The sequence below is a fragment of the Cheilinus undulatus genome, linkage group 19, assembly GCF_018320785.1.
Source record: "Cheilinus undulatus linkage group 19, ASM1832078v1, whole genome shotgun sequence".
Classification (NCBI taxonomy): domain Eukaryota; kingdom Metazoa; phylum Chordata; class Actinopteri; order Labriformes; family Labridae; genus Cheilinus; species Cheilinus undulatus.
The window spans coordinates 20,736,726-20,752,042 of NC_054883.1; the positions used below are offsets into that span (position 1 = coordinate 20,736,726).

General features: G+C 39.7%; 1 protein-coding gene across 1 annotated transcript in view; it reads right to left on the reverse strand.

Annotated features, from left to right (window-relative positions):
- Positions 1-15,317, reverse strand: part of ofcc1 (orofacial cleft 1 candidate 1) — a 198,188-nt gene that overhangs the window by 136,649 nt on the left and 46,222 nt on the right. Inside the window, exons 13-15 of the mRNA XM_041814710.1 lie at positions 11,632-11,780; positions 9,806-9,920; positions 8,742-9,042 (exon numbers count right to left, since the gene is read on the reverse strand). Coding sequence (XP_041670644.1) covers positions 8,742-9,042; positions 9,806-9,920; positions 11,632-11,780 — 565 coding nt within the window. The remainder of the gene's footprint in view (positions 1-8,741; positions 9,043-9,805; positions 9,921-11,631; positions 11,781-15,317) is intronic.

Sequence of the window (15,317 nt, forward strand, 5' to 3'; positions counted from 1 at the left end):
TAAAATCTGCATCTATCAATAAAAGCAGCAACACAAAATTTAAAAATGTTATGAAGAGGATGTGTTTAATTGTGATTAACTACAGATATTCTGAGATGAATTATAATAAATATTGCTGTTCATCATTTGACAGCCCCAGTCACAAGTAATTACTAAATTATAAGGACTTTTTGCCTAAAAGTGAACTGAAATTTTTATACCATAAGTGTTAAAATGACTAAAATATGACTGAACTAATAAACATTGGAATTTTAAGACTGAATTAAGATTTACCATAGCTGCAAGAATTAACACTGTAGGGGACACATTATGAGGACGTACACATGATTTAAAAAACATATCTTTTGCAAAAACCCCAACATAAGTAGAAAAATTGACATTTTTCCGGACTCAATGCAACAGTAATGATAATAGAAAGGACACATCAATCAGTCGTTGATCCTGAACTGACAAACTGCTACAAATATTTAGATCTCAGTATACACATGTTCGTCTTTGGGTTTTATATGCACACATAAATGTATTTTTTTTTCTCACCTAAAAAAAAAAACATACAAATTCAACAAACTCAAGTTTAAGTGCTTGTTTTTAAAAGTTCATTCTTCATATTGAGTAAATAATTATAACTTAATGTGTGTATGTGTTGGTGGGCTGACAGTCAAAGCAGCCCATGGCCAGATGCACACATGGAAACACAAACACGACTCCCAATCTATTAGCAGCAACAACAGCAAGTGTGGATTTACAGACTTGGACCACCGTGGATTGGGATGCTTTTTTAAGGCAGCGCATATACACGCTCACATACACACTCAATACAGCCGGCCCTGCTTGCTAATGCACAGACTCTGTGGAACCAGAATGAGTGCGGAGGCAGCATCGACAGCTTCGACATCATCGACAGCTGAGGGCTACGTCTGTGAACTCGGAGCGCTGGAGTTGCCACAACTCCAGCCTCTTCGGGCACTCAAGGCCAACAACAAACTCCTTGTTATCCCCCCCTCCTCTCTGCGCTCTGAGCTGTGTTAAGTCCAGCACATTCACTTAAACTCCTCCATTTCATGCACCGCACTGACACACCCACACACAGAGAAACATGCAAACAAACATATTAATATGTAGACACTTGCATACATGCACGAACATTTTCCAAGGTAGAAAAACACAAATGAGTGTACCTCACGACTGCAGCTCCTCGATTTTCTCTTGCTTACGCACAGAAAAGACCAAGGAAAGAGAAGAGCCTGAGGGTCAGAACTCTGTTGAGACCCCATCATGTGTTAGTGCTGAGATGCAACCAGGCTGAGATGGCGGTTCTTGCTCACCTAGGCCCCTAATTGCCTGATGACTGGTCCAAAGTTACACAGGGATTGAAGGTCAGTGACTCATGAATTACCCCCGAGTCCGTGTCAGGATTTATGTTAAGGTTGCTACGATACTGCAAGGATTTGGTGTCACTCTGCTCAAGATTTTAACTTTCTAAGTACATTTAATGATTTTAACAGACATTCAGTGCTGCATCATATGTTCTTGATTTATATTAATGTCAGACTTTTCACTCCAACTTGAGAGGTGTTGAAAGACATATCCTATCCAATCCAAAAAATCCTTTTTTGGAAGGTAAGACACTCATTATGTTTACATGCAGTTAGAAAAAGTCAATTAACTGTTTTATTCCGACTCAAACTGGACTATTAAAATGGATGTAAACATGTCAGTCTGACGAAAATTGTACTGAACTAAATCAAAGTCAGACTAACACAATGCAGTTGGAGATTAATTTACTCTTGCATGCATAACCCACGTGCAGTTCCATGTTCCATACAGTTTTGTTTCACCCAGCGACTCACACCCTTTCCCACTGGACTGGTTTCTGAGGCCCTACGTGACCCCGAGCATCTAAAGTTAAGATATCAGAGTTATGACCTCATGTGGGAATTGCAAGATAACGGCTAAGTCCAGCATTTTACACTGCATCAGTACATCAGTAAATTAAAAGAATTATGTTCCTAAAAAGGATGAATGGTATCAAGATACTCTCTATGGACAAGAGTGTTTGGATGCACTTCTATTGAATGCAGGGGTTTTAATCAGACCCATCGCCACAGGTATAAAAAAATCTAGCATCTAGCCATGTAGTCTCTATCTGCAAAAATCTGTGATCCTAAATGGGTCATTCTGAAGAGCACAGTGGCTTAAAGTGCGGTACTGTCAAGGATGCCACCTTTGCAATAAGACAATTTGTGAAATTTTATAGGTATGCTGAATAAGGTGACTAGATAGCTCAGTGGTTGACATTGCTGGCTTTGATACAGATGATTAGAGGTTGGGAAAGCCATGCTATATATTAGCATTATAAACATGAAATCAATTCTTCTTTGCTACTCAAAAAAAGCACTGCACAAATCTACCATTTTTAGAGAAAAGAAGAAAAACCAACATAGGAGAAAGCAATCGTGTAAAACAAGAAGTGACAGCAGTTACTAAAAGTTAAATAACTTTTGAGCCATAAATTGTAGTGGCTTACTATATTTTCCCTCTTGAAGCTAGCATTTGCGCCATTCCATCGACGCTACCCATGCCTTTGAATTCCTTAGTGAAGTGTATCTAGTGAGCCTGGGACTCGGGTGACTTTCTGGGACTTCAGAGATTAAATCCACACCAATAGATCTGATATTGAATGTCTTTTTTCCATTTTTTTATTAATTTTTGATCAATTATTGGTGCTTGAATGCTAACAGCCATATTTTTTCCAAGAGTGATTTGTGAGAGGCTGTCAGCAGATGGCAGGCTGTCATCAAACTGCACATGCTTAAAGGGGACTTAAAGGCTTTTCTAACAAAAATACGTGTCCCTGGCCTGTCCACAATCCCCTCAAGTACCAGGAAAAAAAACCCCCCCCCCCCCCCCCCCCCCTTTTTTTTTCCACCTTTCAGAAAATGTGTGTTGAAACAAGCCGTTCTCAGATATTACCCTCATGATGTCATGTGGGGAGTTAGCCCCGCCCCTGGCTCAGCTGACCCTCCCAGCTTGGAAGAAAGTTCTGCCCTCCTCTCCTCAGCTGGCAGCTGAGAGTAGGATCAGGAGAACCACATCCATTAAGCCACATCCATTTCCTGAGAAGGGCGGAGTCAGACAGTTCATTAACATTTAAAGCCAAAGACATAGAAACAGCTCTTTCTGTTTTTAGACATACAAAAATCCTATACTGGGGTGTTTTTTTTCAGCAATGGACTTCACAGGCATGTTTTGGGGACCTCTGAGACCAAAATAAACTTGTCTTAAAAGGGTAAAATATGTCCCCTTTAAACACGCAGATCATTATAAACTCACAATTATTAGCAGGAAAAACAGCTTTAAGTGTCACAGAGCGACTGTACATCACTATTCTATTTGTTGAGCCATGTTCTGAGTTCACTGTCGGGCCTTTCCACAGCACAGTTAGTCCAGAAAGTTTACCCCTGTATCAGATCGATACTTGGTAAAGGACGATACCCAACACTCTGGTATCTGAATAGGGAAGGAAAAATGGCATTGGAAAATCTAAAATGCTAAGCATTGTGGGAGTCATGTGATTTAGAATTTCCCCCAAAAAACTGGGTAACAGAGTACATTGTATTAGTACCAAAAGTAAAATGTAGGACATGTAAGCAATTTACAAAGCTGTTAAGCTGTCCATATTCTAACTATATGACACTACTTAGCTGCTTGCTAAGATGTCTGCCAACTCAACCCAAAGAGTCTGGTAGTATTTCACCACCTTGTGTACTGTCAATCAGTTTTCCCCGGGTGGCTGTATACTGGGACAATGACAGTAGCCCAGTCAAAGACCCTAAACGAGCTACAACCATGGCTTAACTTAACTGTGCATGTAAACGTACTGGCTGTCACCTTTGGGTGTGTTTGTCCCATATGCTTTGTATTTGTCCCCCATGTGCAGTCCTCCAGGCTTGTTTACATCACCCACTGAGAGGGTTTACATGTGTATCCCCGCAAACAGGCTTCAAAGGTTGAATCCATCCGTTGGGAATCCGGACATTGTTGCGTTAATCGTCGGGATGCACAGTGCGACTGATTGTGAGGGTATGATGTAACATTGCGGTTTGCAACACTGATGACTGGGACCGGCCTGGAGGGGAGCACATCCTGAAAGTGCAGGGCAGCGCTCCAAAGAAGACATTAGATGAGGAATCCTCGAAATCAGCATGTGTGCTCAAGGGGATGGATGTTACAATGCATTTAAAAAAAAAAAAACACCAAAAAAAGGCAGAGAAAGGAAGCTGTGATACAGTTATGGAAGAATCATCTGTGTGCTCACAGTGATCCACTAAAGGCAATCATGAAACAAGACACTAATCTAATTAGTCATTTGGGTTCAAACAAACCCAATGTAACTGGATCATTCAGCTAATGTGAAAGGTCACTTAACCCAGTGTGCCTCCAGCTAATCTCTGCGCTAAAAAGCCAAATTCACTCCATTACTCTTGGACGAGTCAAGCGAGGTAAATCTGAATTATGATCATCCAAGTCAATCTGAAAGACAAAAACATCAATGCCCACACAATAGCTTGTGATGTTTTTGATGGAAACCTGTCAGAGTCAGTGTGTTAGACTGGGATGTCAGGGTTTTGTTCTGTCAGCGACACCTCGCTGCACAGCCTGATTTTTCTACAGGGATTAATTAACTTTAGGCCTCAGGAATACAAACTTCCTGTCTCACTGTCAAGCTCTGCTGTGTGTATGTTATCGCAATGACAAGAGGTCTCCATATACTCGTCCTGTTTCTCAGACAAACGGGTAATGAGGAAAAATCCTGGCGTCACATGCGCACAGAAAGCCTTCTCTGCACGGCGCACATCAGAAACAGAGAGGCATGAAATGGAAAGGAAATGTCTGAAACCCCCAGACTTGACAGCGGACTCAGGAACAGGGCATAATTTGTTCTTCTTCTCCTCGCTGAATTGGATTTCCATTTTTTGGCTGGGTTAAAGTTGTCCGTTCAATCGCTCCCTTCAACCTTGACGTAATCTCCCCATCTGAATGCCATAATTCGCTCCAGAGGTAATGCAAAATGAACGGATCTGTATGCAAATGAGCAGAAACGTCAGGTCGGCTTAAGGTTCGGCGCAGATGAGGTGTTGTGCGGGACACCTTTTGATCCAATATTTACGGATCGGGTTCACTTCCAGAGCAACCTCCTCACCTGGCTGCAAGAATGTGTGCAGACGTCCATGTCTCGGTACCTTTTTCCTCATGTGGCATAACATAAATCTCCCATAGTGAGCACCTCCTGCCCGCCGACTCTCTCTCCCTCTCTGGAAAGGCAGTCAGTTCGTTGGGGACACTTCCCTTGTGGGCGTTAGGATCTCTGTGGGGGGTCACAGGTCAGTCGGCGGAGGAAGCGACAAGCTGTGAAATGTAAAAGACCAATTTCTTCCACATGTTTCAGTGCTGGGAGAACACTGCCAAGCTGTCAGCCGGCATCACGTTTAAAATGGGCCAGGGTGCTACCCAGCAGACCTGTCACAACTCATTTGTAATTAAAAAGCCTGTGTGATGTTTAAAGCAGAGCACCCCAGAAACTTTTGAGGACTGTTAAATAAAGATGAGCTGTGCGTGCAAAAAAAAAAAAAGAAAAAGGGGGAAAAAAAGGCGGATGTATTAATAACAAAGGAGCTAGCCAGTGGTCTTTGTAGTAGATCAATACCAAATGAGCCTGAACTTGGTTCCTGGCAATGGCTGGGACTTTGGATGATAAGAAAACAGAGCAGTGTTTCAAAATGAGGAAATGGATCCTAATTACTATTAACAGAAGTCATTAGCCACCTCTAAATGTGGTTACAATCACGGCTTGAGTTAGCCTGGACCACCACATTAGGAAGACAGCCATAGGGGAAATAGTTCATAAGAACATCCAACAGACTAAGCAGCATTGTCGTTTTAAGAAATAAAGCTTGTTTCTTTCTTTTCACTGATCAACCACCCATCAGTTATACTGTGCACCCAGAAGTGGTTTTACCATCAAGTATTAGGTATTAGGCAGGTATTACCAGAGGCCTCATGCTTCAAGGGGCCTATAGATAGTTGACAGGTGTGCATCTAATATGTGGTATAAAACTAAACATGACTGGGCCAACCAGCATCATTTGAGGAGAATGAGGGGTGGGGTTTAGTTGTACTGAAAGCTGATAGCTTCCAGTGGAGTCATTAGCATGGATATAGCTCTAGCATAGTGCCAGTTCTACTAGTACTGGAAATGATGGGAAAGATGTTTTCACTCTTTGCCGACCTGCTTCGGCATGATTTTGTAATAGTTACAGGGGAAGGGAAGTGAGTCGGTATAAACCATAGTGGAGTGATTTGCTTGGACTCAGGCACAAGGGCAGAGCCAAGCTGAAAGATTTTCATAATGAAAAAGATGTTTTCGCTCCTCTCCTTGTTTCGGCATGGGTTTGCGATCATAACGGCTGGGGTTTGCTGGTGGGTGTAGCAGTAGGAAAACAGCAGTTTAATCGGAACTGGACCATATTGCTGTGTTTTTTACAAAAGCACAGAGCCACACCGAAAGCTTGTCTTGGCAGAGAAGATATTTCTGCACATCTCCGGACTGCTTTTGGAATAAATTTTATCCACCGAGAAGCTCCACCATAAACAATCTATGGCAGAAGTAGCCTGTCCGCACATGCATCCAACCCCATGTTGTCTTGTCGCTCTGATTCGCCTGTCTTGAATGTGACAGACTGATTGTTCCTCAAATCACTTTCTGAGATAATTTTTTTAAAGTCCTGCCTTTCCCAAACACTTTCTTATGGGAGTTTTCTATGTAAAATATATTTATGCATAAATGAATCAGTCAAAATGGCTGTGAGTTTATGTATATGTATGTATCAGGGCTTCTTTGCCCATCTGTTGCTGTCGCTAATGAATTCAAAAATCTACCAGCCTTTACTCTAAAGAGCTGTAAAATTAGATGAGGTATAATGCAATAATCATACTTACTATATTAAACACCAGCTATTTAATGAAGAGAAGTTTCAACTACGAACACTTTTCAAAATATTAACATTTTTACATTAAAAAGTGAGCTTTTGGAAATTTTAGTCATTACTTAAAGAGCAGTGACTCTGAGGGACCCATCACAGCCTCTCTGTGTCTCTTTCTCTATATTATTAGTCATTCAGGCTCTCTTCTTCAGTTTCTAAGTCTGTGGACATTCACTGTTCAGCAAAGCATGACGTGTTAATGGAACAGCCTCCCATTGGTTGTCACAGTCCAGTCCCAAGGCAGACTTTCCAAAGCGCGGAAAGTCGCATTTGAACAGCACAATGGAGAACTTTTAGAGGTAAAAAAAAAAAAAAAAGCAAGTGCCTACAAGTTACAGTTCAAAAGTTATTAAACTTTGAATAACATGCATCTGTTTTTGTCGCATAAAACAACACTATCCTCAGAGTTAAAAACTATGCAATACAAAAATAATTCTAATTTTGAATCAAAACACATAGGAAGACAAAAAATACATTTTGTAAAGCCAGAAGATGTGACCCATAAACACACACCCCCCAGGATGTCCATATAAGGAGTTGTGCATTACTTCCAAAGTCATTTACTAAGGGTGTGCTTGCAGCACGGATCCATGCCGTGTGAGCTCTAAGTGTTAAAGAATCCAGGAAGTTTTCACAACTATTTAGACATGTACAGGACATGACTAGAAAGAGAAAAGTTTAACCATTTTATTTACAGAGTTCTCCAAAATTAACACATACTTTTTACACTGTAGCTTTAACTTTAAGAATACTCAGTTGGATTTTACCTCCAGTAAAACGTCTCTTTTCTGCAAATTAATAAGGCTGAGTAACTGTAGGACTATATTACAGACCAGTATTAAGCATAAAGTTTACCTGTGTCAAACAACACCATATTACTCAATGTCATTACTCCATATGTAATGACATCTGAAAAATGTAACAAATAAGGTAGAATGAGAACCACATCTAAGAAACAAATAGGTCTAGGTAAGACCTAATAGGCAAGATTATGTATTTAAATGACAAGTTTGCTTGAAACAAGCATGAAACTTGTTTGTCTCCTAATGACTTAATCTGCTCATCTTGTTTCTCTCCATTATCCACACAAAACACATGTCTCCACCTCCCTATGACTGTGATTGATATTCTAACAATACTCCTGCAACTGCAGTAGAAGGTGCTAATGTCCAACCCTGCTTTGGACAGAAACCAGGAGGAAACCAGATCACCTCCAAGAATTACAGCATTAGTGGGCTGGATTATGAAGAAAAAGCTTATCTGTTGCATGTCAGGTCCATGCCCAAAATGAATATTTAATTCAAATAAAATCTTTTAATCATTTTCCTCATACCAAAACAGGTTTATTTGCTTACTGAAATCCTGGTTGTTTGATTGAAATGCATTACTTTATTATGTTATCAGCTGGGATTATCAGTGTCATAGTTGCTGCTCAAACATTTGCTTGAACCAACACTTGTGCTACAGTGTATCTGTTAGATTTTTACATATAATCTAACAGGGAAAACATTCTCTGTTTGAGTTTACTCCTGTCTGTCAAGCGCGGCCCACCCAGCCCTCCCCTCGAGCACATTCACCTCAGCGGAGCACCGCTGTAAGTGAGGCCTGCCTGTCTTCTCGCCCCACTGCTGGTGACATTAGGGTGACATTTTCTCCCCACTGTGGCATAGTCTGGGGGTTATAACATCGGTCCCTTACCTGGCAGAGATGAGGAAGAGCAAGCGGAGTCAGCTGACAGGTGGAGAGGAGACCCCCGGTGAGAGTGCACCACAGCGGGCTCTCCTGCTCGGCTGCTGGGGCCCGTGTGAGGCTGCTGCTGGGAGTTTAACTGGGACTGGGGGTGGATGAACTGTTGACGGAGCTGGCTTTGGGACAGGGGTTGGAGCTGGGGTGGCAGGTGGCTTTGGGACTGGTCATGTTGGGACTCATTTTGATGATTAGAATGAGTGAGTGACGAGGTGATGCAGTGCTCTGGAGCACCAGAAGGAAGCCTTTTAATCTGAAAAACAAGGAACCAAATGATAGTGTTAGAGCTCTACATATGGGTTCAGTGAATATTAATATAGCCTCTTCATGCTAATGCTATCAGCAGTTATTATTCTCATAATTCCATTGCATCACCATTGTTTATGGGAAGTCAGCATGTATGGGTAATTACACTACAGGTGTATGTGATTAACCTGCAGACATAAGCAACTATTAAGATCTGTCATAGTGTGCCATAACGGCATAAAATTATTCAATTAAGACGAAAAATTACTATTTTTAAGACAGTACATCCGCTGTTGCTCTACATCCGCAATAAGTGCAAAAATTTGTTATTAATATCCCTGAGAAATCAAAGCATCTGCAGTGATGATAATGCTGTAATACAAACAGCATGTCAGAGGAGAAGGGACAAATAAAGAAACAAACCAAAGACACAGAGAGCTTTGTTCTGGCTTTTTAATTCAATTAAGATGTTTACTAATCTAATCAATGCATCAGCGCAAATGCATCCTGAATCGCTGGGTTTAGATGTGGTTCTTGTTTGCTCTCTGGGGCCAATTTCCAATTGTTCTGTTAAAGCTTTTTATCATACAAAATCCAAAAATCCAACCCCAGGTTCTACCCAGATACACCATCCTGCCCATTAATAAAAGGGGAGTATCAGAGTAAGGGGAAAAGACAGACCACACTCAAGAATTTACATTAAGCATAAATCATATCCGCACTTATTTTAAAAAATGGAGACTCTTGTTGCACATGTTTCCAAGCTGCACCTGGAAGTAAAGGTTGCACAGCCAGTGGTCCAGATCAGAAGAGATGAGAGCTTCAATTTCTTTAAACTGATCCAGTTGTTTGTTTGGCTCTCCTCTCACCAAAGGAGTTTTAAACCTGGGACAAAGATATAGTAAAGTGAGGGTTCAATCGCTCTACTTAAGAAAGACAGCAGGATGTAGTTGACCAAGGTGGAAAGAGAACAAGAGTATCGGGTAAAAGTACAGTTACTATGATTACATTGTTTCAAGTAGTAGTAATCTTACTGGCCTATAAGTCTACTCAACCAAAAGTTAAAGTAATTAATTTAAAGTTTACTGAAAGTACTGAGTTTTAATTTTTGATATCTAAGGGGGTTGAAAAAGGAACAAAAAAAAGGCAATATAAATGTCCATCTGTATTGTTTAATTAAAGGAACATATTTTAATAGACTGCAGAGTAGCCACATTTTTCAATGTGGGAACTTTGGCTTAGTCCAATTTCTATCTTTTATAGCTAACCTTTATTTTCAAGTGCCTCCTTGGCCTTTGAAAAAAGTTACAAGAGATAGTGGCGAACACTCCTTGAAAAGGGGGGTGTCCCTGCAAGCTCCAGAAAAGTCATCAGTGGTCATTGACAGCATTTAAATTAACAGCCATGACAACAATACTGATTGTTTCTGGTTATTTTGTGAAATCTTTCTTTAAACTAACAAAGATCATAGTTAGGGCTTGTAACACCTGCAAATGTAATAACTGCCCACAAACATAATACAAATCTGCAACTTTTCATGTAATAATCCAGTGTAATACAGTTTCAACAGTTGCCTACTCTGCAAATGTAACAGTTATCACATTTGCAATGAAGTAACTATTGCATTTGCATTTTTTTTTTTTTTTTATACATTTTTCAACTCTGCCACAGCCAAAAGTACTGCTCCTCGATGCTGATTGGTCCTGTCACTTTCTAACTGGGCCCAAATTGTTCAGATGGGAGCTTTGCAAGATGGATTCACCAGTGAGAAACATGGAAATGGACGAATCCCATTTATTTACATTTATTAATAAATCCCTGCATAGTTATTACATTTGTGGGAAATTTATTATTTTTGTGGGATCATTACATTAAAAACTGCAGATTTGTTTTACGTTTGTGGTTAATTATATTGGTAGACAGTTATTACGTTTAGCAAGTGTAACAGGGCCACTATATAACCAATTTTTTGTGTCATTTTGAATGCTTCTGCAGTTTTATCTAAAGGGAGCAGTGGTGGACTTATTTTACATCATTGTGGCTGCAGGAGGACACTGACGTGGCTTAACCAAAGTCTGCTGAAGATACAATAAAGCATGCGATTAAAAAATGTGCACTAATTATGGACCTCAACTAACTGCAATTAATATGATATTAACTGCCCTACTCTCAGTGCATTGAATGAAAGTCAAGCTAAGATAGTAGATTGTAGTTGTAATTTTCAAATATTGCCCATGGTTTGCAAAATATCCTCTGAGATTTCCCACGTCATCTCTGGAAAAGCTCTGTTTGAAGGGAATTGTAGCTTTAGTCCTTCACCCTACCTGTCCACTCCAACAAGATGTAAATGTGCAAAACATGGGGAATAAATTTGTAGATAAATACAATGGTACACCAATCCCAATATTTAGCTATTGGTTAATTTTAAGGCCAGTTTCTCGCTTCTCATCAATAATCTCTCTCGTGTGTGCAGTGTGTATAACTTTTTGACATTTGTGATCATTTTTGGGAAACTGTCATGTTTAGTGACCCGAAATATTTTTCAAAACACAATCTTCTTTGGTCAAAATGGTAACTCTCTTCATTGTAGACCCACCTTCCTTGGACCTGTCCCAGGCTGGGTCCACAAACAGGAAATGCTCCCCATGCCAGCACAGAGCTGACGTGGCTTCTGTGTCCTGGAAGTGCGATCAGTTGGAACACCAGGACCATGGATGGGACGACTTCATGGGCTGCAGGTAAGATCTGCAGACACAAAGACACTCACTTCGCCTTCAGGCACATGCACTAACGTTCGCACACATACACAGAGTTGCAGCATTTACAGGAGACTGCATGCAGATGAAGCCAGTGACAAACAGTCACACGGAGGGTAACAAACAGGACAGGAGCCCTCGGGGAGCAACCTAATCTACATCCTAGACTAAAATCCTCCTTTAACTAATTTCTTGAAGAGCCATCTTAACTGCCATTCATACCGCCAACTCTGCAAATTGCCTTAAAGGAGATGTTGGAGTGATAAAGACTGTCGGCATCAAACACAGAGCGGAGGGAAGTTGGATTTCCGTTGTAGTCTCTGAGCTGACAGTTAGTGAATTTCCGATGCACCAAGGCCACCATCAATCAAGCCGATGTTATTAAGGGTATCTTCTATGAGCCAAAAAGTGTTAGTGCTCAAGAGTCGATGGCAAACATACACGTTCTTATTTACCCAGAGAACGCTGGCTTTGCTTAAAAAATGAACTGACAGTGAGTCGGGTGCCACTTCATCCATCACCGGGTGGAAATATTTTATTCCTTTATTAGTTGTAATGGAAAACGCAGGGGACTTGTTTTAACACATAAATCATGTGTATCCCTCCCAGACCCCCCTGATTATGTACGTATGGTATGCACCTGTGAAATGATGGGTAGTAGTGTCTGATGCAGGACACAAATTTATGGCATAATATCACGGATTATGGATATTGAGGATATTTCACATTATTCATTTACTGTAAGAAATATGACCTGCATAAATAGTCATTTGTGTGCATGTGTGTGAAGGACGTATGCAGACACATGCACTTGTTTGCATGCACAGTAAATGTATGAAGTGTTACAGTGAGGTTACTGGGATTGGATGATGTACTTAAGAGGTTTTTACAGCTACTGTTTAAAGGAAAAGTGCTTAAAAAAATACACCCTCTTGTGGAAAAATAACTTCAATTTCTCGTCATGACCAAAATATGGTTAAAGGACCACAATTTATTTATTTTTTTCTAGTTCAGACATATTCTTCCAGTTTTGTAATTATTATTTTAAATCCTTTTTTAATAATATGAGAATATTTTGATGAAAATAACACATTAAAGGTAGTCTTTATCAAAATTCAAAAATAGTTTGCATTGAAAAATAACATGGAGAGGTACATTTACCAGTCTGACATGGATTAGTAATAATGCACATTTATCTTGGTGCATTGTCTTGTTGATGCAATGTCAAATAAAATGATGATTAAAAAGAAAAAAGTCCTTGATTTTATTCTGTTGCAAAAGTGTGGTAACACTATACAAATTCCTATAGGATTTTCATTTTGTTATGATTGATTTTTTTTCTTCAATCATTAATGTTTTTGGATTCAGTTTTATTTATTCATTATTTTTTGTGAGGGTGTGATTTTAATGTTTTTTTGTTTGTTTGTTTGTTTGTTTTTACAGAGAAGGATATAAGACAGGGATGAGAGAGTGGAGAAAAAAAACAAAGCCAGACCTAAACCTGGTCCACCAACGGGGCACAACCTTACGATTAAGCCATCTGTGCCCTGATTAATATCATCATTATTATTATTTCAGATTTTTATTTAATTAAAAATTTACCATTTACATGCTTACAAGTTTTTGATTTTTTTTCAGGTGCAGTATCTATTTGTTTTTTTTTTTTTTTTTTTTTTTTTTTTCTACAGCAGTTCGTTTCTTGCCATAACTAAAATATAGTTTCCCCTGGTAAAATTATTTATTGTTGATAAGTGTATCCAGGATTTTTGGCTTAATAATCATCAAAATGTTTTCAATGAATTAAAATAATTATTTAATCAAGGGTGTATTCAAGGTTCCATTCTAGACTTCTAAATTGTGATTGGCTGTGCACTTTGTCAGAGGCGATGCTTGAACTTTGAGCAGGTTTTCCAGCTGTGTTGCAGGCTGCTTGTAGCTCTTTGCATGACACATTTGCTTTTACTAGTACTTAAGTTGGGATTTCTGGCATTTTCTTTGTAGAAACCTAATAATGAGGCTATAGGCTTTTGCCGATCTCAGTGTCTACTTCATGTTGGACCCAGGCAAGGGAACCAGGATTACAACTTTGGATAGGCCCACGCAATTTTGCCTGGACCTGTTAATATAAAAAACTTCAACTGTTCCCTTTTCATACAGACAACTTTGTTCTTTAGCCTACTTTTAAAAACTTTTAGCCTATGATTGAGATGGTGTTTTGTTTACGTGACAACTAACAAGTCATATCAATCAACTGGTGCTAGTGTGCAGTTTTCAATGCCCAATGCAAAATATTATTCTGTTAATTTTCTCCTATTCTTAAAATCCATAAATCAGTCTTCAGAGGACTTTTGTTTAACTACAATGTAGGAAAATCTCTTTTTTGATGATTAAGATGAATTATTATTTGGTTATTGATCACAGACAGACAGAAAGTGAGAAGGGGCCAGAGAAAGAGACAGAGTCAGTCAAGGGCAGGGAACTGTACTGTCAGTCTGAGTTTGGATCAGAAACAGTTATTTTTTTCTCTATAAGACAATTTAAAGTTGTTCCAATCAGACAAGCACTTACCTCTTGTCTTTCCTTATCTGTTTTGTGTTTTTTTGTTGTGTCATAGAGAAACATTAATTCAGTTACGAAAATCACACGTGACTCTCAGCAGGTGCAGTGTCAGACACTGTGGATGAGATTGATGAGGGAAAGATGTTGATAAAACCTTGAAAAGTTGTCTGACTTTAACCTGCACAGACTTGAGTCTCTCTGTCCCTCATGGATCATCTACTGTTGAGAAACGTGCACGCACATGTGCACCTGTGCTAGTTTTAAAAGGATCAGCAGCGTAATCTGGTTACAGATATGATTGTTTATGATTTTGCATGTATTAAAGGGAAAACTGTATTTTAGGTATTCAATAGCATTCCAATAGATATACAACACAAACATATAAGCCAGGAAAGTCTATTATCTCCCAAACTTTTAGGGTGGGCAAATGGACAATGGGTGCGCCCAGGTCCATAAGGCGTTCCTATAACGCCATGGCTGGCTGGACCCCTGAAAGCACTCACTTATTGCCAACTGTGCTTTTGCTTTCACAGTGTAGGAAGAAGCTGTAATAACAAGTCATTCTCAATCCAAGCATCAGTAAAAACTAGACATCTCTACTTCATATGAAGCTGATCAAAAAAATTGGAACAAGAGGGAGCAAGGGTTCCACCATAATATATCTATGTTAAAATAAACCCCATTTTTGTCATTTAAAGTGTCCCTCATAGTAAGGCAAAAAGAATGACAAAATCTGTAAATCACCCTTCTTGAATCACCAAAAATGACTCCATCTCTCCTTTCTCCTTCCCACCTTGTAAATTAAATGCTAGATCTAATGCATCCCCCAGAAAAAGTGCACAAAGACACCCTAGTGGACCCTAACACTCTCCAACTGCTCCCATACACCGGTAAAGTGGAGACATCTCCAGCTGAACTGCACCACTTCTGTCTAAATCCAAACCCAGACACACAAAGCAAAGGGTGA